This window comes from Gambusia affinis, linkage group LG10 (assembly GCF_019740435.1).
Source record: "Gambusia affinis linkage group LG10, SWU_Gaff_1.0, whole genome shotgun sequence".
NCBI lineage: Eukaryota > Metazoa > Chordata > Actinopteri > Cyprinodontiformes > Poeciliidae > Gambusia > Gambusia affinis.
Genome location: NC_057877.1, coordinates 27527338 through 27553010, shown reverse-complemented (window position 1 = coordinate 27553010; position 25673 = coordinate 27527338). Strand labels below are relative to the sequence as shown.

The 25673-nt window shown below is 37.0% G+C and overlaps 1 protein-coding gene across 6 annotated transcripts in view; it reads right to left on the bottom strand.

Annotated features, from left to right (window-relative positions):
• atp11b (ATPase phospholipid transporting 11B (putative)) overlaps positions 1-25673 on the bottom strand; it is a 60716-nt gene that overhangs the window by 23393 nt on the left and 11650 nt on the right. For all 6 annotated transcript variants that reach the window (XR_006371973.1, XM_044130057.1, XM_044130058.1 and 3 more), the window contains 26 exons: positions 25172-25288; positions 24469-24558; positions 22232-22312; positions 21817-21924; positions 20653-20781; positions 19946-20049; positions 19431-19478; positions 17599-17663; positions 17003-17084; positions 16766-16916; positions 15875-16072; positions 14853-15011; positions 13888-14072; positions 12080-12148; positions 11363-11436; positions 11148-11251; positions 9836-10017; positions 8169-8372; positions 6867-7020; positions 6284-6386; positions 6038-6183; positions 5856-5915; positions 4532-4659; positions 3462-3600; positions 1169-1234; positions 775-878 (listed from right to left, as the gene is read on the bottom strand). Coding sequence is in view for 5 of the 6 variants with exons in the window: in XM_044130057.1 (XP_043985992.1) it covers positions 775-878; positions 1169-1234; positions 3462-3600; positions 4532-4659; positions 5856-5915; positions 6038-6183; positions 6284-6386; positions 6867-7020; positions 8169-8372; positions 9836-10017; positions 11148-11251; positions 11363-11436; positions 12080-12148; positions 13888-14072; positions 14853-15011; positions 15875-16072; positions 16766-16916; positions 17003-17084; positions 17599-17663; positions 19431-19478; positions 19946-20049; positions 20653-20781; positions 21817-21924; positions 22232-22312; positions 24469-24558; positions 25172-25288 (3050 nt within the window). In the remaining variant the exon portion in view is untranslated. The remainder of the gene's footprint in view (positions 1-774; positions 879-1168; positions 1235-3461; positions 3601-4531; positions 4660-5855; positions 5916-6037; positions 6184-6283; positions 6387-6866; positions 7021-8168; positions 8373-9835; positions 10018-11147; positions 11252-11362; positions 11437-12079; positions 12149-13887; positions 14073-14852; positions 15012-15874; positions 16073-16765; positions 16917-17002; positions 17085-17598; positions 17664-19430; positions 19479-19945; positions 20050-20652; positions 20782-21816; positions 21925-22231; positions 22313-24468; positions 24559-25171; positions 25289-25673) is intronic.

Below are 25673 nucleotides of genomic sequence, written 5' to 3'. Positions count from 1 at the left end.
CTGGTTCAGCCAGGTGGCAGATAATTAACCAGGATTAAATCTGAGCTTCCGAGACGCCGGTGTAAAAATAAACAAAAGTTTTCCTTATTACAGCACAAAGAACGATAAAATTTACTGTTAAAACGTTGGCCAGAGGAAAAATGCTGCCAAATAACTTTTAATTACTTTATAAAAGTTATTAAATTTCCTGCCAGCTGGAAAAAAAGGTTAAAAAAAAGAGAGATCTGGACCAAATGGACCAAGTAGGTAAAACCAACTGGCATGTGGCAGTAAATGTAGGAACTTGCTTTAAGTAAATATTTCCTTAATATTGATAAAAAATAGTAGCTCAATTGGCAGATTGTTTTATTTACAACATGAGAAAAATGTCTTGCTATAAGTTGAACTATCACCTTCTGAAAATCAACATTAAGAAATCATTTACATAAAACAAGCTCCTCCATCTTGTAAACAAAAGTTGCTTGTAAGTTAATACTGAAGTATTTTTGCACCAGAAAACAGACAAAAGTACTTTTGTTTTTTTGTTTTTTTTGCAGCATGCGCTCTTCCGCTTTCCTCAAGTCTGTTATTGTTCTCAACTGAAATAAGTAACAAAAAATCCGCTCAGACTTTGACCTTGAATGGCTATAAAATAAAAATAATAATAATAAAAAAATTATTTGAAGGAATACTAAAATACTTTTCCTGAGCTGATGAGACCAACTCAACTTTTTAAAATCAAAAAGATTTGAAAACTTAACAATAAATATGAGCCATTTTTAAGAATATTCTCACCAGATGATGCCTCCGTAAAAGAGAGAGAAGATGAAATAGAAAGCGATTGAGCCCCACGTCACAAAATGGTTCATCCAGGTCCAGAACTGAGTCTCCAAGGCAAGCTGGAAAAATAAATCAATTTAAAAAACGTTCGGGGGAAATCTGCTGCTGTGCTATAAAAGAGACCTTGGTCCCCAACAACCCATTACAAATTATCTGCTGGAGTTAATGGCCGCTGACATCATCCTCCTCTCCACATACTTTATCTCAAATAGCCCATCTGTCTCCACAGGTTACTAAGCTAAGAGACAGTGATGATAATTCAGACCAAAGTAAACAAACTGCAGGAGTAAAAACTTCCTTAAACTGGTTATGAATTCACACTGTAAACCGTGAATTGCGTTGCGTTTACCTTTAGCGTGACGGTGATGACCATGACAGTAAAGACCAGCGTCCCAAACGTCCAGTTCCCAAACATCTGCAAGAAGCGACAGGTTGTGATGTCAGCAGTCAGCTTCAGTTTGTCTTCAGCTCAATAAACTTTATGATCAGAAAGAAACAGAAGCTCAGCCCACATGCACAGTCTTCGTTAGTGGTGGAATATCTGATAAGTTTACAGCCTCTTCTGTTTATTTAGATCACAGGTGCAGTTAATTTAACTTAAAGTAATATTTTAGAAAAATTAAAATAAAAACGTGTGGTGTGGTGACAGGGAGGAAAATGTGAGCGGATCCACTGTTTAGATTTGGATATTTAGAAGAAAGAAAAATCTTCTTGATGGCGTAAAACGTTTCAGTCCAGTGTTCAGTTTATGCTTTTTGTGCCATAATTTTCAGCTTAAACAGCCAAAGACCATTAATGTTCTGTAAAAGGTTTTTCTCAGTTACAAATTGATTTTTAGGAGTGCACAGATTAATCAGAGTCGGCCAATATTTACACAAGAAATCAATCTAATTCACTGATCTCATCTTCCTCCACAAAGGTCTGAAGATCAGCCGCTGTCTGAGAATCACTGTTGCCGTTTTAGTGACCACAAAAAACAAACAACAACAAAAAATCATTAGCTGGAATTGGAATTGGTAGGTCAGACTTTTTGAAAACTGCTGATCGGCCAGAAAACTGCAATTGGTGCACTCCAATCTTTTTTTATAAGATTAAAGTTATGGCTTATTTTTATTTAAAGTGCATTGATCAAAAATCAGTTTTAAGAAATTATGCATGCACTTAACTTGTGTTGCTTGTAATTAACATGTTAAATTATCCGTACTCCTTGAACCTTTTAATTGTTTGTCAAACTACAAACAAACTACCTGGTATTTTATAGGGACTTTATGTGTAAAACCAAAACAAAGTACCGTATAAATGCCAAGCTTAAAGGATACATGGTGTGTCATTTCATTTCAGTAACGATAACAAAGGTGACCCATTATGCTTCCTTGAACATATTAGGAAAGGTCTAAGGCCGACACAAAACATGTCATTACATTGTTTTGCAGAACATCATTCTTCAATAATGACAGTTTAGTTGTTTTAGGGCCACACCCCCCAAACTCAATGTTTACACTTGCACATGAAATGGCTGCAAACAGATGCACAATTATGCAACCGTAAATCTTAGAAAAGCAGAAGTAGGGCCTCCTACACAACCAACAGGAATGAAGCAAGTGGCTTCTGGTTGGCGAGTCAACAACAAAACACTCGTCTTTCCCAGCAGCCATTGTACAGACCATACAGTGTTAAAACCGGCTGATCAAACTGCTCGGGTTGCTAGGTGATGGGCTAGGTTCCGCTCGGGTTGCTAGGTAACTATGCAGTTACCTAGCACCCAGATACTAAAAAAACCAATTATTCTGAAAAAAAAGAAAGAAGATTTTTGGGCGTTTGGGATTGGGTTGTTTTTAGAAGCAGTTAACATCCAAATGTAAATATAGAAATACGCAAAAAATAAATTTTGCATAATAGGTCTCCTTTAAAATATTTGCAGATGTAAAATCTTAAATTTTTTTTCCACTTCACAAACATACGCTACTTTGTGTTGGTCGATCGCAAAAATTTGAAGTCAATAAACTGAAGCTTGCAAAAGTAATGCAACAGAATTTGCACAGAATTAATGAGAAATTGAGTTCTTTAGCACAGAAATGCAACTGAATCCATACTGAAGAGAATTATTGACAACATTTAAAGAGTAAACGGGATGTTGATGAATCCTCAAGTCCTCCTATTAACCTCCCAAGGACATGCATTCAACTGTAGAGCAGACTCTTACCAGCTGCCTGTTAGCTCGCAACATCTGAAGACATGCACAGCAAGAAGGCAGAAGGAAAAAAGCGTAATCAACAAAAGATGGAAGGAGAGACAACCAACAGGGAATAATCAAAGTGAGGGCATTCAGAAACAGCAAACTACCAACTGAAAGAAAGATGGAGAGAAATGACGCGGGGGAAAAAAGAGAGAATGAACAAACTGTCGAATAAAACAGGGAAGAAATAGAGAGATAGAAAACAGCAACATCAAGTCAACAGTTGTGAAATAGCAGCAGGTTATTTCTACATCCAATAATAATAATAATAATAATAATAATAATAGCACTGAAAGCACACAAACACAAATATCCGAGCTGAATTTATCACCAAGGATTTATGGCTTGAACTACTGTTTTCCAGCTTAATAGAAGCAGCTGTGGAGCGCGTTGCTGGCAAACAGACCTGTCCGTTGCTCATGAGTGAGGTGTCCTCCCCCATCAGGATGTAGGAGCCAAAGAAAAACACAAAAGCGTGAGTGAAGCCCAACACCGTCCAGTACAGGAACGTCCGGAACGACAGCAGAGAGTTCTTGCTGATGTCTCTGTGGGAGACGAACAAACAGCAACTTTATTCCCCATCGAGCTTCATGTGCACTGCAAAACAGAAAATCTTACCAAGTATTTCTGTAGTTTCTAGTGAAAATATCTTGGTACAGTAAACTACAAGCAACTTTCTAGCAAGACATAGGAGTTTTAATTCAATAATTCCTCAATATTGATGTAAAAATACTAGTTCCATTGGCAGATTATTTCACTTCTAACATGAAATTTTCCCAGTGTTATAAGTGAAACTTTTTGATCAATATTAAAGACTTAGTGACTCAAAACAAACTCCTGAATCTTGCTGCAAATTTACTTGCAAGTTAGTTTTGTTTTGTTTTCAGTGTACTAAGATATTTCCACCAGAAACTGAATTGGGTTAGTGCTCTTTAACAGCAAAAACACAAAATCTTACCAAGTCCAGTCTAGTGCAAATATTTTAATACACTTAAATTAAGACAAATTTAACTTACAAGTAACTTTTCAGAAAGATGAAGCAGCTTGTTTTAGGTTAATAATTCTTTAATATTTGTACTGGTTCCACTGGCAGATTTTTTCTCATTCGACGGCACTGCACCGTTACCTAGCAACCCCAGCCTGTCTCCTAGCAACCGAGTTCTAGTTCCACTGGCAGACTGTTTCACTTAACAAAACATTTTTCCCATGTTATAAGTAAAACCTTTTCATCAATATTAAGAAATTGACTTAAAACAAAATATTATGTCTTGCTGAAAAGTTACTATTGAGTTAGTTTTGTCTTATTTCAAGTGTACCAAGATATTTGCACTGGAAACTAGAGTAAAAATACTTGGTAACATTTCTGTTTTTGCAGTGCATCTCCCACTTGACTTTGTTTATATTACATTTTGTAGTTTATTTTTCTTAAAAAACAGCTGTCAGCGAGTAATGCTCTATGTAGACACAGGGCCTCACCTGTAGAGGCCAGGTTTAGTCTGCAGGATGTCGGGGTGGATCAGCTGCTCAAACAGGCTGTACACCAGGATGGGCAGCGAGGTGAAGCAGATGTTGTACAGTGTCAGGTAAACACTGTCATACAGAGTCTGGATGGGGCACAGATCATTTCAACAGCAGATTATTAGACAAGCAGGGCGACTAACTGTACACACACACCGTCTGGGTGGATGGGGAAAGTACTGGAGCTAATAAAAACAAACATTTATGAAGGTGTATGCACCTCCTAAAGAAAGGAAGGACATTATGATGTGATCTTTGGATCTGGTGGACTCGGTTCGATTGGAGACCGAAATCGCAACATTTGTTAAGTTTTTCAGCTGTTGTGGTTCGATTTCACTCTGCAGTCAAACAAAATAAATCTCCTGCAAAACCTGTTCCTCTCCTCGCCTGTGGGGGCGCTGCACAAAAAACACTGAAGGAAAAGATATGGAAACCTCTGAAGAAAACACTGAGGAAGAAAAACACTCCTTCACAAAATGTAACAAAAATTGAGTAGTGACAGATTTCAGCAGTTGTAGGATTTCTCCCGCTAAAGTTAGACTCAAGTGTTTGTTTTGGTTGAATTTACCCAGGATGCCGTGCGCTGTAGTCCAGCAGACTGGAAAATGACTGGTCTTCACATAAGTAGGTCTCTCACAATAATTTTGCTGGATGATAAACTGTCCCAGAAATTATCACAATAAACAATAATACTGTTTTTTTGAGACCATATTCAACTAATCAATAATAATAATGGCTGATTAATAAAATTAATGCAAGTATACTATTCAAAAATAAAAATAAAAAAAATTTCTAAAGAACATTTGAAGTGGACATTTTAAATATCCAAAATAACAATAAATAAAATGGATTATGAAGTCTCTGTAGCCAAAATATCATTTTAAAAAAGTAATGATCATTCTGCTTAGACGAGGAAAACAGGCAAAAGAGGCAGGAAGTGCAAACCAAGTACCTCAAAATGGCGGTTTTTCAAAAATAAATGGGAGCATCGCTTTACTAAAAAAACCATTGAGCTCATTTTAATTGATCATGTGATTGACTGATTTATGGCGACACGCATGAATTCGAACCGTGTCAGAGTTCACTTCAACTGAACCGAGGTTTGTAGGCGGACCAAAGTTTGATTCACTCTTCCTCAAACTTTTAGACAAACCAACTAGAGTTTGATTAAAGCAAACTTAACAGGGCTGGTGTGAATGGAGCCTTACGTACTTTAAAAATTAGGAAAAATAAACTAGATGTCAATGGAAATATAGTTAGAAACAGAAGAGTAAATACTTACTTGTTGTGAAAACAAGCAGAAGAACTGGTATAAAAACTGTGGCGTAATAAAACACACATTCTAGAAAAAACAGAGTGAAAAATCATATTCAGACATACTGGAGAGAAAACAGATTATTATAAATGTTTTTAATTTAGAGCCACTAAAATGGAAGCAGGGGGAACAGTGTTGGTAAATCCTACCTTGTAGAAAAAGTACTGTACAAGAGTAGCAATTCGAATGTAGTAGAAGTGGCCGTGGACCAGCAGGAGTTTGGCCAGGAACCTGAACCTGGCGATTGCATAGTCACTGTTTCTCACGGCCTGACGACCCTCCTTTCCCATGATGCCTGGGGGTTTGGGCAGGAACAGCTCAGACGTCTACAGTACAGCTTCAGGTCGGGCTTCTGGTTTAGGTGTGTGTGTGTGTGTGTGTGTGTGTGTGTTTACCTATGCCTACGTGAGCTTCCTGTATCATACTGACGTCATTGGCTCCGTCCCCAACAGCTAATGTTATTGGTTTCTCTGGAGAAGTCTTTAGCAGACGAACAACCTGAAAAAAAAAAAAAAAAAAAAGTAAAACATTTGCCTAACCCTTATATTTTGTTATAGAATTGAACTGAATTAAAAGTTCAAATAAACAAAAGCTGTAAGACAAGATGGCCGCCCTGACATCACTCTGAACTACGAAAACCCAAGGGATCAATTAGTGAAAAAAAAACAAAAACTTATTTAATAAACATTTAATTCAATTAAAATCTATTTATCATCCATTTTTTACATTGAACAAAGTTAACACAGCAGTTCCTGTTTTACAATGTTGCTGTTTTTTTTTTCTTTAAACAGAAAAAAAACTAACAATATGAGATTAGAACAAGTTTCAGCAACAAGTGGCTCCAGAAAACATGATGAGATTCACCAATTTAAGCTGCAGAACATTTGAGTCAGTGAGACTAACGTGTAATTTAGCCATAATTCATAATCTGAGTTAATCTGGAGTTTCTTCCTGCAGCTCGGGGAAGTCTCTGTTTACCTTTGCTTTTTGCAGCGGGGCCATGCGGCAGCAGAGAACAGCTGAGCAGTTTTTACACACTTCCATAAATAGCTTCTCATGTTCCCTCAATGCTAACGACAGACTAGCGCCGTCGACCACCAAGCCGTGCTGGATGACGTGGTCTTCATTAATCCTGCAGACGAAGACGAGGAAGACAGCGGCACACACGAAGCAGGACAGGAAGTGAGTCAGAAATATTGATATGCTGGATTCTACTGTTCACTCATCAGAAAATAATATTTTAATACCGAATGTTATTCCTGTTCATCACCAAGTTGGAACTGCAGACATTTTGTGCATTTTGGGTCTTGGAACTCGGGCTGCGTGATGCAGCTCAAGAAATAAATCTCACATTTCTTCCCAATCTGAATACAATTTTTATGTTTTTCTTTTTTCTTTTGGAAACAAGAAATTATTAAAAATATTTTTTAAAAAGTGGTTTTAATTTTAATCATCCTTTTAGGGCAACAAGAATTTTTGTTTAATTATGAGAATAAATTCATAAAATTAGCAAAGAAAATACACAATTTTAACAGAAAAAATGTGATAAAAGTTGTTTTAATGAGATAAAAGTTTAGACTTATCAGTATTTGATGAGATCAGTCCTCAAAATAGACAATTTTGTTTAATTATTTTAAAGTCCTGCTACTGACGTGTTAAAAGTCTAAATATTTTTCTAAGTATTACTCATTTAAATTTTTTTTGTGTTCCAGTTCTTATGAAGTTACAACTTTATTGTGGTAATTCTGACTTTATTCTTATGCTATTTAGAGTTTTTTGTCATATGACTTTATTCTTATTTTACTATGATTGCATTTTTGTGACGTTTTGACTTCATATTTTACCCTGGCCCTAATATTCCATCATAGAGACACGAGTTAAAATGTTTCGAAAAAACAGAAGCGGTAAAACAAACAAAGATGGCCGCCCTAGCATCACTCTGAACTATGAAACCCACGGAGCGCATTGGTGAAAAAAAACAAACAAACAAAGAAACAAACAAGATTTTCAAAAAATTAAACCTTCAAAAACCAAAAATTCAATCAACTGATCCAATTGATTTATCGCTCAGCTCTAATTGAAATTACTAGAAAAAAAGCAGTTAGTTACAGCTTAGCTTGTTAAATAAAATCCCCAACAGGAGGCATGAAATTAGTGTTGTCATTGTAAAATTACCTATGTAATCTCCTTCAAACCTGATTAAAAAACATAAAAACCTGCCTGTATTTCTGATTTACTAAAATAATAAACAATAATAATAGTAGAAGGAAATGCAGGCACCTTCTTGCCAGCCGGCGGAGCTGCTCTGCACACTCGTTGTCGGAGCGCTGCTCCAGAAGCTCCAGGATGTTCATGGTTCGGTGGAAATGGCCGCACGACAAGCTGACGCTGACCGCCGTCTCGTGTTTGTCCCCCGTCAGCACCCATACTTTGATTCCCGCCAGACGCAGGACTTCGATCGTCTCCGGGACTTTGTCTTGCAGCCTGAGCGGCACAAGGAGGAGAACGTGTTCAGCGTACATCGCGCAGGGACTTTGTGCACTTTCCAAACATTTTCAAATCGAGTTTTCAAACTTTTCCAGCAACACACTTTGGGGATTTAAAAACAAAACAAATGAACTAAAGAACACGGGTTCCGTTCACAATAATATATCATTTACTACTGTGAAATCTTGTTATAGAACTTTGCATTTTACAGCAGCAACAATACAGACTAAAATATAAGAATTTCATGTTTTTAAATGTTTTTCTTACACACATCTCAAACACCTGACTATCAAGACAAAAGTAACTGACAAGTAACTTTTCAGGAGTTTTTAGAAAAAATTAAATCATGCAAACGGACGTTATTGCACTCGTTTTAATTTATGTGATTAATTGATTTATTGCGAAAGGCCCAATTACAAACAACTTTTCAGCAAGAAACAGAAGCTTGTTCTCCGTAAATAATTGCTCAACAATAATGGAAAAGTTCAAGACCCGCTGGCATTTTTTCCCCCACTTATAACAAAATGTTTCCAGAATTTTCAAGGATTTCAAGCCGCTGTGTGAATCCTGTACAGAATATTCCTCATGTGAGGAAAAAGCCAAGAGACGTTCAGTTCCTCTACAACTCACTAATGTTCCTTGAGGGAATAAGGACACTTTCTATTACACGCAGAGACTTTTCATATCAGCCGCTGTTTTTTTATTTTTCAAATTAGCCTGAAAACTGAAGGAAATATTAGTCATGACTTTCATAACATAAGAGCCTTTGATGGTGACCGAGAGAGACCGGGAAGAGAGAGCAGAGATAAACAAAGTGTGAAGAGCTGAGGCTTAGGAGCAGATGGTGAGTGGATACACACACAAACCCACACACACACACACACACACACACACACACACACACACACACACACACACACACACACACACACACACACACGCACACACACACGCACACACACACACAGCAGCAGTTACATCCAGACAGTGATTAGAAACTGTATAATAGGTGTTAATAAGTCAACTTCAATCAAGTGTCTGGAGTTTTTAATCATACCAGGTTTCATACTGGAATCACGCTGATCTGTTTGGTGTTGTGACTTTTCCTAATTATATAAAGTGAGGTTAAAGTGCAGCCAGGCCAACTGGGATCACTGCAAGGCTTTTATGGGATCAAAGGTCGGCTGAAACGGGAAAACTCTGATTTATAATGAGAGGAACCAAAATTTAAGAGCAAATTTATTAAGATGTGTTCAGTCTGGTGTTGAATTTTCAAGAAAATATACGTTCAAGTCCTGATCTCTGGCTGATTAACTGGCAAATTTCTAATCAGATTGCCAAGATCAGTTTTATTAAACTCGATCCTTTTCATTTCTGTTGAATGGGATATTTATGTTCACTGTAAAATGTGTTTGCAGCAGCAGCAACACTGTTTGGAATCAGGTTGAAAATCTCCGTACTTGTCTTCGACGCCAGTCGCTCCCAGGAGGTGCAGATTGTTTTCGATGAAGGTGAAAGCTTGCTGCAGTTTCTCCTCACGCCGCTGCAGAGCCGTGCGAGCCAACATCAGCCGCTTGTTCACAACGATGTACTCCTCCGGACTGAAGTGGCGGCAAGCGATAACGAGGGTACGCAAACCTTTCTGCAGCCGAACAAAGAGACGAATGAAAACAGGTTAGATAGAGAGTAAAAAGAACAAAGGCACGTATTTATTTTTAAACATGAATTAAGACGGTAAGGTTGCTCCACGTCAAAGGGCAAAAATCAAGTGAAGGAGATGCAGATGAGACGTGATTCATAACGGAGGAGAAAAGAGGAGAAAAATTCTCAAATTATCACAGCTTGGGTTTAATTCAGCGAAGCGCCTGAAGGCTTGATGATCACAACTCAACCCAGAAAGGGATCTGATCACATCTGATGATATGATGTGGAAGACCGACGTGTGTGTGTGTGTGTGTGTGTGTGTGTGTGTGTGAGAAGAGCGCCAGAGCATAAATTAAAGACTGTATCATCTCTAAACGCCAGGCTTACACACAGAAACAACAGAGGCCCGACTCAACAGTCAAATATTCACATTCGAGTTTAAAGGTTTAAAAGACTCAGAAATAAAAATCTTTAGATTTTAAGTGTGTGATTTTGAAACATTTACTTTCATAAAAGATAATAAAGTGAGTGGATAATTGTTATACTCCAACGTTGCTCATATGGGAATGAAACGATAAAGCGGATTAATCATGTTGAATTGATTGATTGAATTTAGTAAGCGATTAATCATTGATTGGAGATTTAAAAAAAGGCCATTTGCAGAGAGAATAATAAACTCAGAGCAACAATTAAGACAAAAAAGAAGACATTTTTAAAACAACTTTGTAAAGTTCTATCAAAAACTTCACTCACTTAAAAAAAAGATTACAGTGAATCACCGTTAATCAAAATAATCAACAGATTATTAGACTAATCAATACACTGCATCGATGTGAAATGAAGCAGAAAGAGCTTTTCACATGTTGTTAAAATTATTTTTAGCTGCAGATGCATCCACTAAATTAATTTTAGACAATAAAATGTTTATTTTCTCACTTAAAAAAATGAACTGAAGTATTTAATGAAATATTTTAATGTATTTCTAATATTGTATTTAAAAAAGCCTTAAATAAAAATCTGTCAAATCTGCCTTTTGCTTTTATCGATTAATCGATTAATCGCTAGTTTTTAGTTGCAGCCCAGGACAAACACAGACATGTCAGTTGAATGAGAAAGATAATTTCCCACCAAAGCAAACTCGTCCACATGCAGCCTGGTTTTTTCAATCTCTCCAGTCGTGGCGAAAGGCAAGATGGCCGACTCTGCACCCTTTGTGAAAATCACTTTCCCTCCTTGAAGGGAAACAAAAAAAGACAAAAACACATTTATGAACACATTACGCTGCCTGGTCTGTTATTTTCCTGTCTCCTTAACGGTTTGTGGCTGAAGCAGGTTAACGTTACCTGAGGGAGTCTGCAGTATGACGCTCATCCTCCTGCGGTTTGGATCAAACTCCAACACATGGAGCAGTTTATACCTGAGGCAGAGAAACGGGATGTTACTGACGATATCTGGCCAAAAACAGAAAATAATAATAAATTATTCTGACGATTAATCGAATACGTAAAAAAGGCACATGCTGCAAATTTTTCATTTAACCACTTAAACCTGTTTGTGTAATATTAGAAATACATTAAAAGATAGAAATAAAGCAACCAATAAACATATTATTGACTAAAATCCAATAAAAAAACAATTCCTTTAGATTTGTTTTACAGAATTTAAAATGACTGAAGTTAAACTTCTGGGTACAACATACTCAACAACAAATGTTTTTTATTGTATCTAAAATACTAAATATAAATGTTTCTGTGCAGTTTTCACTTAATTACTGCTCTGACACGTTATCTCAGCAAAAGGCCTTTTTTGAGTCTATTCTCAAGTTAACGATTAATCAATTAATAAATTAGTTGGCGGTCAGTTTCAGATCTACAACATAAAAAATTATAATCCTAAAAACTGTAAATTTAGATCAGATCAAAATTTAAAACTGAAAATATTGATCTGTATGATTTAATTGCCTTTTTTCCCGTGAGACGACGTGTGTTGTGAATTGGTGCAAAACAATTAAACCGAATTGATCCGTTTTGATCGGCTGTGAGGTTGAGATGTCGGCTTACTTTTCAGATTTCCCAAATGTATTTATTTCCATGGTGTCCCCGTTGCAGCCTGTGAACGTCACGCCAATCCTGAAAAGGAGGCAGTAAAACTTAATCTGAGACTCATTAACAGACAGAAGTGTTTGAAGTATCCCAATCAGGAGGAACAATGCTGCAGTTTCTGGCCTTTAAGTTAAAAAAGGAAGAAAAAAAAAGCATATCCATGATTATCCCAAATAAATGTCAACAATTTCAAATGTCAGTAAATTAATTATAAAATTATTGCACGCCTGCTTTCATGTGACTGGAAGTACTTTAAAGGTTTCAGAAGTGGCCTAGCCAAAGTCCTAAAAGATAAAAAATAGGGTGATGACAAGGAGGCTTTTCACCCTCAAAGATCTGAAGCTCTTTACAAAATATTGAAAACACAAGAAAAGAAAAAAACAGTTTTGATTCCTGTAGTACCAATAAACATTTTACGAAACGTTATTTATTTATATGTTTCTGCCGCAGGCCGGCTGCTCGGGTCTCCAGACTCTCCAACAAATTACTGCCAGCATTAAATTTCTGTGGCACCAACATGAAGAAGTGACTGAACACCAGGCTGCGGTAAAAGCTCCAGTCTCTGCTTGTATCCAACACATTTAAAAAAACGGCAGGCATAAGATGAAGTTTGGCTTCATGTCAAAGGTTAAGAGTCACATATTTCATTTCAGGCCGTTAAATAAAGACATCGTGTGTTTTAGTCGACTAGCCTGAGCAGCATAGCTGCTTCATTTAAAGGCCAGGAAAGGGAACTATAATGAAACTAAACATTTTTCAAACGCATTATGGTAATAAATATAAAGCCGGGTTATATTTTTAAGCAGCACTGTGAATGTTGCAGGCACATATTTTATCACAATAAATTTTATAGCACAATCAGGTAACTGTCAGTTTTTACAGAAATGCTATAAATGCCAAACAGGACTTAAGGGTAACATCTTATCCTTCGTTCAACAGGTTAGGATCGGTTATGGGCTAAACATGTTCATTACATACTTTGCATAATATTTTTTTAGTTTGATCTTTTAGAATAAATTGTTTTACAGAGTCTTGTTACTTTAAATCCTAATAATCTGAAGCAGGCCACGCCCCCCAACTGTACGTTTACACTCGCACCTGAAAATGGCCGCAAACACGTGCAATTATACAGCCTTTTCTTTGAAAAGTAGAGGTGGAGCCTGCTGCACAACCAACAAGAATGCAGCAACTGGTTTCTGGATGGTAAGTCAACAATAAAACTCTTGTTCTTCTCCAGCAGCCAAAAGTGGTTGGGCTCAGCTTGTGTTGCTAGGTGACGTGCTTGGCTTAGCCGGGGTTGCTAGGTAACGGCGAAGTGCCAGTGGAATGTGACTTAACATTTGAGAGGATTTTGAAACGAAAAAAAAACAAAACATTAACTTATTGCCAGAAAATGGTTTTTAAGCTTGGGATGTTTACAGCAGATGTAGAAAAACAAAAACATGCACAATGTGAACAGAAATTTGCCTTAAAATTGGCCTCTGTCTCTTTGAGAAGCTCCTACTCTTTCTGACACTTTCAGTGCGTCTTTATGCCGTTTAAAACAGTTCTGAGGAACGTTTCAATGAGAAATGGTTCTCAGCAGATGCACAGTTCTATCAGATGTTTGCTAACTGCTGCTGCCACTAGTCTGGAGGAGCCAATTGGGGTAGTTGTATGGGACAGCTGCTTTGTGAGACAGAAGCTCAAACAAAGTTGATTTTACATATTATTCTCCCCTGTAAGGCAGTAAATATCCGAACAAAGATTAGTTTAAAGTTGTTCACCTCTTCGTTGCCTCGACCAACGCCTTCTCATCCGGCGAGGAGGCGTAGTACTCCATGTGGCTGAAGGAGAAACTGTTGGTGTGGGAGAACGGATCCCCTCCCAGCCAGGACTCTGACTGGTTGTAGCTGATTTGGACGGTGTGACACAGTGACACGGCCTTGAGGAATAATAACTCCTCACTTATCTGGACGGAAACATAGTGGAGAAAAAGGGACAGATTTCACATCTTGTTCTGTAACTTGTGCAGAACAAGCAGATTACTTTAGTGCAAATTAATCAGCCATGATGGGGAACCAGAATCTGAATAAACAATGTGTTGGCTAAATTATATTTAAATCACTGATTCAGAAAAAAAAAACGACATATACACAAAAAGAATGGAGAATAAATCAGTTAACAGCATTTAAAGCTACAACATTCTGATATGGATTAAGAGCTAGAAACAAAGATTTTATTCATGTCAGACCCGATTTTTCTATTTTTATTTTCCGCTTTCTTTTCAAAAAACAAAAATATTTTAAAAAATGCAGATTTTACTTCTCTAACTTGTATCAGGACCAGGTTACAATACTTTTGTTTATTTAGGAGATAATAAATTAGGATGACGTTCCTTTGTCAGATTAAGTGCATCTCTCGAAAATAACCAGTGAGCAGATTTTAAATATAATTTTTATTATGCTCATATTTCTGCAATAAAAATGTCCTAATTCTAAAAATTATACCTTAACCTAATTATCATTATGAAAAAAGTCTTAAAAGAATCATCTCAATGACTTGAGTTACTGAAATAAATTAACTTTCTCCATAATATTCTGATTCATTGAATGAGACTAAATGAAAACAGAGAGAAATCTGGATGCTTTAGTACAGAGAGAAGGAAAATTCTGCCTTGAAGAAATCAGTTTTCATATTTTCACTTGAGCTATAAAAACAGTTGTGTGCAGCGGTTATTGATGTGAATTACCAGCTGAGGTGCAGAACCGCCTGGCGAATCCCCCGTCATCCCCTCTGGTAACAGTCTGCCGTTTATCTCCCGGTACTTGATGCCGTTTATCGAACACTCGCGGAACCGCATTTCATTTTCTGTTAGCGTACCCGTCTTGTCTGTAAACAAATATTCAACCTGCAGGGAGGAAAAAAACAAAAATCACAATAAATTATCCTTAGGAATCCGTTTTATTTATGGTTTCAGTTGTTTTTACTTCCTTGTTATTTATTGTTTTTGGTTGTTGTGTTTTATTTTGGACATTTAAAACGTGTGGTGCGTTCTGTATGAGAGCACGAACTTGCATTACTATTACACCATTATTATCATTATCTTACTTGAAAATTAAGTCAAACTGACAAAATCATTGTTTGATTTCAGGATCAATTTAGCAGCTGCAAAATAAACAATCATAACCGGCCAAACGATGAAGCCCTTTTATGGGAGGATTGCTTGTTGGAGTTTCCTGCAACAGTTAAATAATCTTGTTTTTTCAACAGATTATTTTTGGTCAAGTTTCTAATGTAAATGTTTTAGTAGACTTGAGATAAATTAAAACTAACTTAGAAGTAACTTTTCAGCAAGATATAGGAGCTTTTTTTAAGTTAATAATTCCCTAATTTTGATGAAAAACTGTTAATTCAATTGGTAAATTATTTCACTTGTAACACAGCATTTTTTTTTTGTTTCAAATTAAATAATCCAATAAAATTAGCAGTAAACAGCTAATTTCATTGAACATGCTAACATATAATCTGCAACAAACTCAGATTATTTCCTTTGGTTCAACATTTTTCCTTTACTAAAAAGTTAAATTTAAGATGTGTGTGAAAAGCTGAAGCTGTCCTGTAATTCTCTACAATGTTTTGGTTTAAAAGAAACTAAATGTAAAAATAAATTAGTGATGGACTGGAAAATATTGGCGTCAGCTCATATTAACATTCAGATCCTGGGATCCTGGATGGAAACATTTCTAAATTTAATCTTTTTCTTTTTCATACCTGTCCCAACTCCTCATTGAGGTCAGACGTGTTGACCTGAGCTTTCTGGTTACTCTCCTCGTGGTACAGGTCCATATCCCAGCCAATGAAAAACGAGCCCAGAAACTTCTGCATCTCCACGGTAACGTAGAGCGAGATGGGAATGATGAAGTTATAGAGAACCAGGAACGCCAGGAAGTCTGAGATGAACTGAAGGATCTGGAGAAGGACAAGAGAAAATTTAATTTGTTAGAAACATGATAAAAAGACGCACTGAGAAAAAAAACAAAAAAGAAACCAAAACTAAAGAATAAAGGAAGAAGAAAATAGAAAATGAAAACAAAATAAAGAGAAAAGACAGAAAGGAAAGTCACAGAAAAACAAAAGAAATAAGAAACAGAAAAAACTAAAAAGTTAAAAATAAAGAAAAAAGAAAATGAAATTAAAAAAATGAGAAAACAAAAAGAGAAAAAGAAAAGAAAAGAAAGAACTACAGAAAATAACTAAAGAAACAAATAAAAAACAAAAAGGAAAGAAAAAAGAAAATCCCTGATAATTCCCAATATGAAGTTAATTACTGTTTGTGAGGAGCGAAAAAAGAAAACTGATTATGAGACAACCGCAACAAAAATCAACTTTATACAATCAAACTTGAATAAAATACAATTATTTCTAAAAGAAAACAAAAATACTTTGGAGTGTAATCTGAAATCAATAAATTAAAAATTATGATTGTCTGAATATTGGGTCTTCCACAAGCAGAGACGGTTTTATACTTTATCATCACTGAATCTGCTCTGTGTGCTGGGAGGTTTGATCACATCTAATCAGAATTAAAACAGGTCTGGTGTGTTTTGGTGACACAAGTGGAGAATGTGAAACTAGAGGCGTTCTGTGGTTGGTCAGACTGACCGGGCTGCTGTTTCTCTCCTGCTCGGTCTTCTGGTTGTAGAAAGGCTCGTTCCACTTGTTTTCGGACTGCCAGGCGTACTTCAGGATGGTGCTGAGGATCGCCTCCGACAGCAGGATGACCAGGTAGATGATCAGGAAGGAGTTCATCGACCTGCCAGGGAACAGCGGTTTCAGTGTTTACCAGGCCTCCAACAGAAACACTTCCCCAGTCAGCCAGGAAGAAAGAAAGCGCCATACTTCTCCACAGCTGAGCGTTTCTGGGACTTGCACTTGTAGTTGAGCGCCATCTTGGATTCCATCCCCGTATAAACGGCCACACCTGCAACAGCACAACAGGTCCAGGTCATTACACCAACAAAACGGTCAAAAAACACCAGATAACATCGCTCACATAATAAGAGTGTCATATCAGTCGATATTGATAAGTATTGCTTTGTTTTAAATATCTGAAATATTTCCTAATTTGACCTCCCAGTTTTCTCTCCACTGGGTTGTTTTTTTATTTAAAGCAGTTAGGAGGCGCTGTGGAGAAACCTGAAGCTGCTGCTGCGCTAGTTACTCAGCAGGCCGTTGCTAGGTAACCAGAGTTAGGGGGAACTTGAAGCTGCTTCTTACCCAGCATGTTGTTGCTAGGCAACCAAAGAGGGAGTGAAGCCACCAGAATAGCTTAGCCAGCTGTGAGAGGTTGAGCTGCTAAAGTCTTTCTTCTGCCATCAGTGAATATTCTATACATTGAATTTTCTTTCAGACATATTATTTACTGATGTTGATCATATAGAAAGTTATTTATTTCTCCTTCTCTTTTCTGGGACAATGTATTTTGTTTTACTCACCAAATATTTCTTTGGTATTTTTCAACCTGGCCCCTCGCAGCAGCAGGTTCTCTGGACCCAACGGTCTAAAAACGAAAGAAAGCAGAGTAAACACGAATCCACAGAACTGGTTTAGGAAGAGGATATTCTAAACAAGTTTTCCCCATTTATCTTTAATGTTGGTCTAATCTGGCTCAGCAGGCTGGACACACTCTAAGGCGTAAACGTTGGCGTGGTTTTTATTGGTCTGGTTTGATACAATCAGTTAAACAACTAGTTTTGGTAGCAAATTTCACGTGTTGAATTTGCTTCAGATTTGAGTTTAAAAGATGTTATTCTCTGTCTTTTTGTTGGCATGACTGGAGTAAAGACAAGTTACAAACACGCTAAGCAAAATCAAACAGATGCTAATTGGATTTGTTATCAGTTGTGGAATAAAATAATTATCCAGAGTATGTTTACTTTTATTAGAAGTTTATTTAATGTTAATCTTACAATGTTTAATCAGTTTATTATATCTTACTCAGACTTACAGAGTCATTGTTTCTCTTCTAGCCTTCACTAGTTTGCTCCAGTGCGATCAGTAAATAATTGTCAAACCTCCAGTGACAGACCAGACCCAACGGCTGAGTGATTATTATTAGACAGAATATTCTGCCTGAAACTGGTTTTTAACTAAAGGTTGCATTTTTCTCACTAAGTGTATTAATCTGATAAGCTTTTTTAGAATATCAGCGATGACACCCTGTCTGTGTACGAAGGGCATTAAACAGTAAATATAGAGAAGTGATTCCTTTGTCTAGTCAGATCTCAGATCTCTTCTTGGTTCTCCATCTGGCCAGATGTAATAAAGCTGTTTGGTTCTCTCTTTTTAACAAGGTTTGGACTTTGATCATTTCTCACACTCGACACAGTCTTTTAAAAAGCGACACTTTAGACAACTCCTTAATAGCATCCATCAGTTGACTGTGCATTACTGTTTATTTGAACACCAGGTTGTAACAAAATATGCTAATTTCCACCTGCAGTCGCTGGACAGGTCGATGTAACCAAGAATGATTTAACAGAATTTATGAATTTAGATCCATTACAAAACAACAGACGACTCAGAAAATGATTTCTTTGTCTTCACCAGAAGGAACAGAAATCTGGTCCACACTAAAACATGTGGTGGTGGCATTAAAAATGTTCTTTTTCTTACATTTTTAATTAACACATTTATTCTTACTTTGAGGTTTTCAGTGTCTCCTCTTGCAAAAGCATAAAAATGCATCCAAGCAATCAGTTAATCTTAGATATTGTTTTTATCAATTATTTTGGGCCAAATATCCGGAGATGCTTCATCTTTTTACCTTCTTTCTACTGCATCACAATTACAATCAACCTAATCTCAGTCTTATTTTGATTTATTTTAGAATTTCCTGCTGGTACAATAAATTGGAAATCAGTAGAAATACAGTCGACCAATCAGGTTGATCTGGGCCGACGGTTTGAAGTCTAAACTGAAAATTATGGCTTAGTTTATTTCCTCAGGACTTTAGCACAAATGAGTAAAGCAGGTTCTTTAGAATCCAAAAGAAAACAAAGGATTTAATATATTTGTTTCTCTAACCTCCATCTTGTTTTCAATCAACTCAAATATATAACAGTAATTAGTTCAGATGTTTATAGAACAGAAAATGACAGGAGCCCTTTGTTTTTTGTTATTTCTTTGCATCTATTAGAATAAAAAATAAAGACTTTCCACCTGCGGATCCGTGATTAGAACCAATTAAGGAAATAAGATCTAATTGCAACCTCTGGCTGGTTGATTTGTTGAACTTTAGAGAGAGGAGTAACTGGATAAAACTTACCGGACGATCTCTTCACCCTGATGCGTGATGGTTACACGTCCAACAAACCTGGGAGACAGAAAACACATTTTACCACCGAGTGAAAATGCAAATAAAATAAAAAAAATACAATTTCAGGCTGAGGAGAAATAACTATTTATAAAGCAACATGAAAGGCATTCTGAAACTGTTTCACTTCTACATTTACACAAACATTTAAATAACCCGCCTGACTTTGAACTAATAAAATAAATATTAGTGAATAAATACATTTCATGTAATCAATCTCAGTTTCTACTGAATAAATAAACAGAAACCAACTAGCATTAAAGCTAATATGCACAGCAGCAGGTTACCATCATAAGGCTTTTTTATTTAGATAACAATCGGTGCACCACTAGTAGATCGATGAGTGGATAAAAGCGTAGATTACGTATAAAATGTATAAATTAAAGCATAGACTGCCTGTAGAATGACGTATAAATAAAATACTGTAGATCACGTTTAGAATGGCGCGTAAATAAAAGCGTAATGACCTGTAGAGGTCGGCCTCTGGCTGCTGACACTCCACCACGGCGTGCAAGGCCTCCAGCTGGGACACCGACTGGCACACCGACGTCTCTGCCACAGAAAAATGGGTCTGCAAGCAAAACAAAGTTTAATACTGATGGAAAATTAGAGACGCTTTTAAATAAATGTACAAGCATATTGACAACTAACAAATACATGAACAAAGTTTTTGTGAAGTAGGAATCATTTTTGTCTTTTAAACGAGACCAAAAAAGGAAATAAATGTTGGTATATTGTTAGGTGAGCAGTCACAATTAATCAATCAATTAATTAATTGCACGGTAGATTAAACTGAGCTTGATAATTGTCATTGTGTTAAAGGCCAAATTTCTGTATAGGCATCAGAATCCATTTTATTTATGGTTTCAGTTGTGTGTTTTAAATGCATTTTAAATGCTTTGCACTGAAGATTTTGTGTTTTTCCATGAAAACCCCCACAGAAACATGTGAGTGTTGTTTGTGTTTTGAGCATTAAATGAATCTGCAGGATGAGGATCATGAACGTTACCGAGTTACAGACTAAAATCACCTGAACTCCATCAGTGATGTTTTATTTTGAAACACCGGAAGCTCACGTTCGCGTTCGCCACACTTGTTTTCCAGAAGACAGACCCGTTCATTTGAGCGGCACCAGATGCAAAGATGTTGATTTGATTACAGTCTGCAAACAAACCTTAAGGTTGGTTTCTCCATCAAGGCTTGTTGTGGTGATGTGACAGGTGCCGTCCGCACGGTCCGACGACAGCAGTACCAGGTCGGCTGGGAACGTCTCATCCTTAGCAACACGGACAATGTCCCCAACCTGAACATATGGAGGTAAAACAACAACAACAAAGGTTGGTGCAATCCCATATTTTTATTGAGAAAGGTTTTTTATTCACTGCACTGTTGTGCAGTGCTTATTGCGCTGTTGAAATGTGTTGCAGTGTCATAAATCACGATAAATACATCGATAGTTCTCAAAGATTCAATCCTGTTGCACAAATCTTTTAGCTTTTATTAGAAGTATTTTAACAGATAATATAAAGGCAAAATGTTTCACCTGAAATGTTGACTAATGAAAAGACAAGTTAAAAATGATCTAAATGATCAAATCAGAACAAAAAACATTACATTTCGCTGGCAAAATAAAGTGATAAAATTATAATCCAGACTAAAGTCAATCTGAGTTCCGTTAATCTAAATCAAAAGCATGATTTGATTTAAAGGGGCAGTGTTATGGATTTTCCAGCCACATAGTGACATTTTATAGCACCATAAAGTAACTAAGTCACCTTCATTTGTTATAAAAATGCTGTATATATAAACACAAATTAAAACAAACTTTACTTCATAATTTAACTCCTTGAAAATGGGCCTCTGTCTCTTTAAGAAGCACCTGCTTTGTCTGAAACTCTGCCTTCAGGACGTCATACCAAGACGGGTCCTCTACTGACCCTTAACGTTTTGACCAGCGTTACTCAGCAGTAGCTCCTATAATGAGCTCAGCGGTTCCACCAGCTGTTTGCTAATTGCTGCTGGCTAGTCTATAGGGCCATCCAGGTGTTTTGCACAGCTGAATGGTTGCCATGGAGAGTCCATAAACAGACTCCAGGTCTGCTTAATGAGGAGGGAATAACATCATAACAAGATGCAAAGATCAAAAAAGTTAACGTTGCATAATACTGCCCCTTTAACGGGAGTCAGTGCTTCGGATGTTTTGCAGTTTTCTGGAAGTTTGATCCACATTAGTGGAGCATAAAAATTTTATGCAGAGGAGACCAGAACCAGAACCTCAACTTAAATAAATGGTATAAAAAATGTTTGTTATGGTGTTGTTGTTTTTTTGCAGTCTCACCCTGATATTTTTGGATCTTGTCTGGACCAGACTCCCACTGCGAACCACAAACACTGGAGCTCCGTTCACCTCGTTGTCCGCTTTGTGCCTCAGCCAGTCCTCGTAGCCCTGCGGAAAAAACGAAAAGTAACTTCAGCATATTTAACAGTTCCTAAAGGTTTAATAGGATTTAAAGTTAATTCATCTTTCAGAATGTGTTCTTCCATTACTGCATCGTTATCATTATATTATCACTTAACTTCTGGGACGACTTACTGTCCAGCAAAACCTGCTACTTATTAGTTCCTCATTTTAAGTGCGCTAAAATATTTGAACAACAAACTAGACCAAATAATATAGTGAAATAAAGCAGTTAGTTTTAGTTCCACATTTTCGGCACAAGCAAGAGGAAGCGAATGTTTACTTCTGTTCTCACCTGTTTAATAGCTGTAACTGTGATCACGAAGAAGAGAGGCAGCCCGCTGGTAACTGGGGAAGTTGGAGTGTCTATCATTAACTGCAAAGAAACAAAGAGATGATGGGAGTGGAGACGTGAACGGGGCCGTGGAGCAGCGAGCCCCAGCGAGCCGCTGTCATTGGAGCGGAGGTGGGCGTGACCTTTCACACGCAAATGAGACAGAAATGCAAGAAAAGTAGCAGCTGCTGCATCAAACAGGAAATCTCTACAAACTTCCCTCAAGTGTTAACTTGCACAGCTGAGGAAGTGGCTGCACATGCATGTTTATATTCTGCTTTCTTAAAGTCATTGAAGAGGTCACAGCCGAGTGAAATGTCCCAACAAAAACAACAGTTGGGACACTTTATATGTGTCCCAACTATAAAATGGGACACATATAAAGTGATAGATCTAAAGTGATACTTTAGATCACTAGATCTAAAGTATCACTTGATTTTAGATAAAGAGATGTTAGATTTTAAATTCAAGTGAATTTCTAAAATAATGTGACAGTCCAGCTGTAAGTGCAAATGTAAAACCTTGGCTAGGATTTTTTTGTTTAGCTTTTAAAGTTGTCTGTCCTGGGCGCAGGAAGGTGGTTTATGAAACAGGAAATGAGAGTGAAGGTGACTGAAAAAAAAAGAATACAGGTTGTGAGTTTCTGGTTCTTCAGAGCTGCTCGACCACCAGCTCTTATTTAATTTCCTGCAAAGCTAGTGCCACATTTTTGTAACCCTTCCTTGATTATTGAATTGTCTGCATACATTGGTGTAATGTGTGTTTTATGTTTGTTTTTTTATTATATGACAATGTAATGTTTTTAAATGCTGCACATATCGCCACTTTTACATTAAAAAGATCTGCAAGGTGTAAAATAAGTATTGAAAATATCATTTCTATTTTATTTTCTAAGTAAACATGTTCCTAATAGTGGATTTGACATGAAATTATCATCAGATGTTGTTCAGTAACAACCCATTCAATCCACCCATGCAAAGAAATCTGACCACAGATGTTTAGGATGGAAAGTAATGAATGAACACACTTAGTGAAATGTATTTACTGCTTGGTACAAAAGTCTTCAAAATGGCTCCGGTATGGAGAAAGCAGTCGCATGCATTCAGGCGGGATTTTAATCCATTCTTCTGAATCCTGAAACATGGAGGGATTTATAAAATAAAACTGCTGCCATGTGGGAAAGGTCGGTGGACGTTGGCGACGTCTTTGTTTTTTCTCGCAGTCGCTTCTTCCCGGTCGGCCATGTTTGTTTACTCTGAGCTCACGCTTGGTCTCGAGATTTACTGAGGTTTCACATCTGACCTCTGAATGAAATCGGTTTGTGTGTGGTCAGGCAAAAAGCAATAAATCAATTAATCACATGATCAATTAAAGCAACCTGAATAATTTCCATCTGTTTTTCAGTTTACAGGTTTTTCAGTTGTCCTTTTGACTGAGTAGCTGCTCTATTGAGCCTGAAAGTATTTTGCAGGTTTACCTTAATTAGGTGAAAATATTGCCAGATAATTTTTTGATTTTGACAGATCACATAGCAGCATTTTTAACTATTGCAAAAAATCAACAACCAATTCAGGTGATCGGCAGAGATCAGTGATCGGTATCCAAAGCAAAAAACATGACTAGAGCATCCCTAATGCTAACTAAATTTTTTGCTTTTCAGAGTAAAAAATTACGTTTCTAGGAATCTCTTGAGATAAATTTGACCCAAAAAGCTCAAACTGTCCATTTCAGAAAACGTCCCCTTCACTTCACCCCTCATTTCCTTCAGATTTCAGGACAAGATGTCTTCAGTTTCACTGACAGCTTGAGTGGGTGAAAAGACAAATACTGAGACAAAGCCAAGCTGATTTCTTTGGAGCATCAGGGCCACAGCAGAAACATCTGAAAGCCAAATCCATCGTCTACGCAGGCTGAGTGATTCGCTGTGAAAGCACGGCGCTTTGGGCCGGACGCAGCGACACAAATATTACCAAACATGTGGGTGCAACATTTGATTTTTATGTTTTTTTGAAATGAAAACACAAGGCAGAGCTCTCTACCTCCGGGTCCTTAGAGTTAATGACACGTCCACTGATGCACAAACACACACACACACACACACGTGAATATGTGCAGCAGAGGAGCTGAGGTCACACATGACTCATCACCAGCTGACGGAGGAAATCATGCACTCGCTGAACCGATGTGTGTGAATTTACCTGCACAAGGAAGATGATGAGGAAATAGAAGTTCGCTATCCTGCGAAACTGCTCGAACAGATTCTTGGGGACAAAATTCCAAACTGTGTACTGAGAGAGAAAGAATAAAAAGGTTTGTATATCTGGATTACATCAAAATAATCCAAAATACACTTTAAATTACTCTTCCAGCACAGCATTTAATGTTTTCAAAATCTTTTCCTGTTAAAAGCAAAACAGGTCAATAGATCAGACATGAAAAATCACAGTCTGTTGGCAGCAAGCAGACAGTCTGGACTAATTCACTTTCCAACACACAAGCCTTTGTTTGCGCTTTGCTCTGCCATCAACAAATAAAGCTGGAAACATTCAGTTTAAATCAAACTACAGGCAAATGATTCCACATTGGAGATTTCCCTGGATCATTTGTCCCTTTACCGGAGCTGCTGTCACTGCTGAGGCAAAATAAAATTAAATCAACTTAAACTGAAGGAAATAAAACATTTTTTCTATCAGTTTATACTGTTTTTTACATGCCATATCAGTTTATAGCATGTAAAAAAAACCAGGATAGAGTAGCAAAGCTAAGCTTAAAAAAGGAATCATGTCAGAGACTAACTTACGCTAAAGGATAGTTTAACAGTCTGAATCAGAAAAGCTAATCGGCTAAGAACGGTTGGTCCTCCAAAATGCTAATATTTATGGCTGTAACAGATTCTGATACCTTGGATGAGATGATTCTGTTGTCTGCGAAGTGCTGCGGTATGTAATGGCCATGCTCAGGGAAACGGTTTGCTACATAAACAGTCCTGGTGTCACTTTGATGAGGAGGGTCAAAGCCCTGAGAAAACAGAGACAGAAGGGAGGAGAAAACAACTTACTCTGGTTGTTCCTACAGCATGAACATGTAGACGTTAAAACACAGAACAAACACAGCAGCTAGCAGCAAGAGCTACAAAATACACAACGATTATATTTTAATCAGAACCATACCACAGGAAAGAGACAAAACAGAAACAATAGCTACAAATATATAGAGTATATACTAATTTATTTTATTTAATTATTGATTATTAGGACGATTAATCGGACAAAAGTAATGGCAAATGCAGCAAATTATTAATTTAACTGCTTTAGCTATTTATATACATTTTTAGAAACGCACTAATAATCCAGTTTCTTTTTTTAAATAAACATTTTACTGCCTAAAACACATTTCTTTAGTA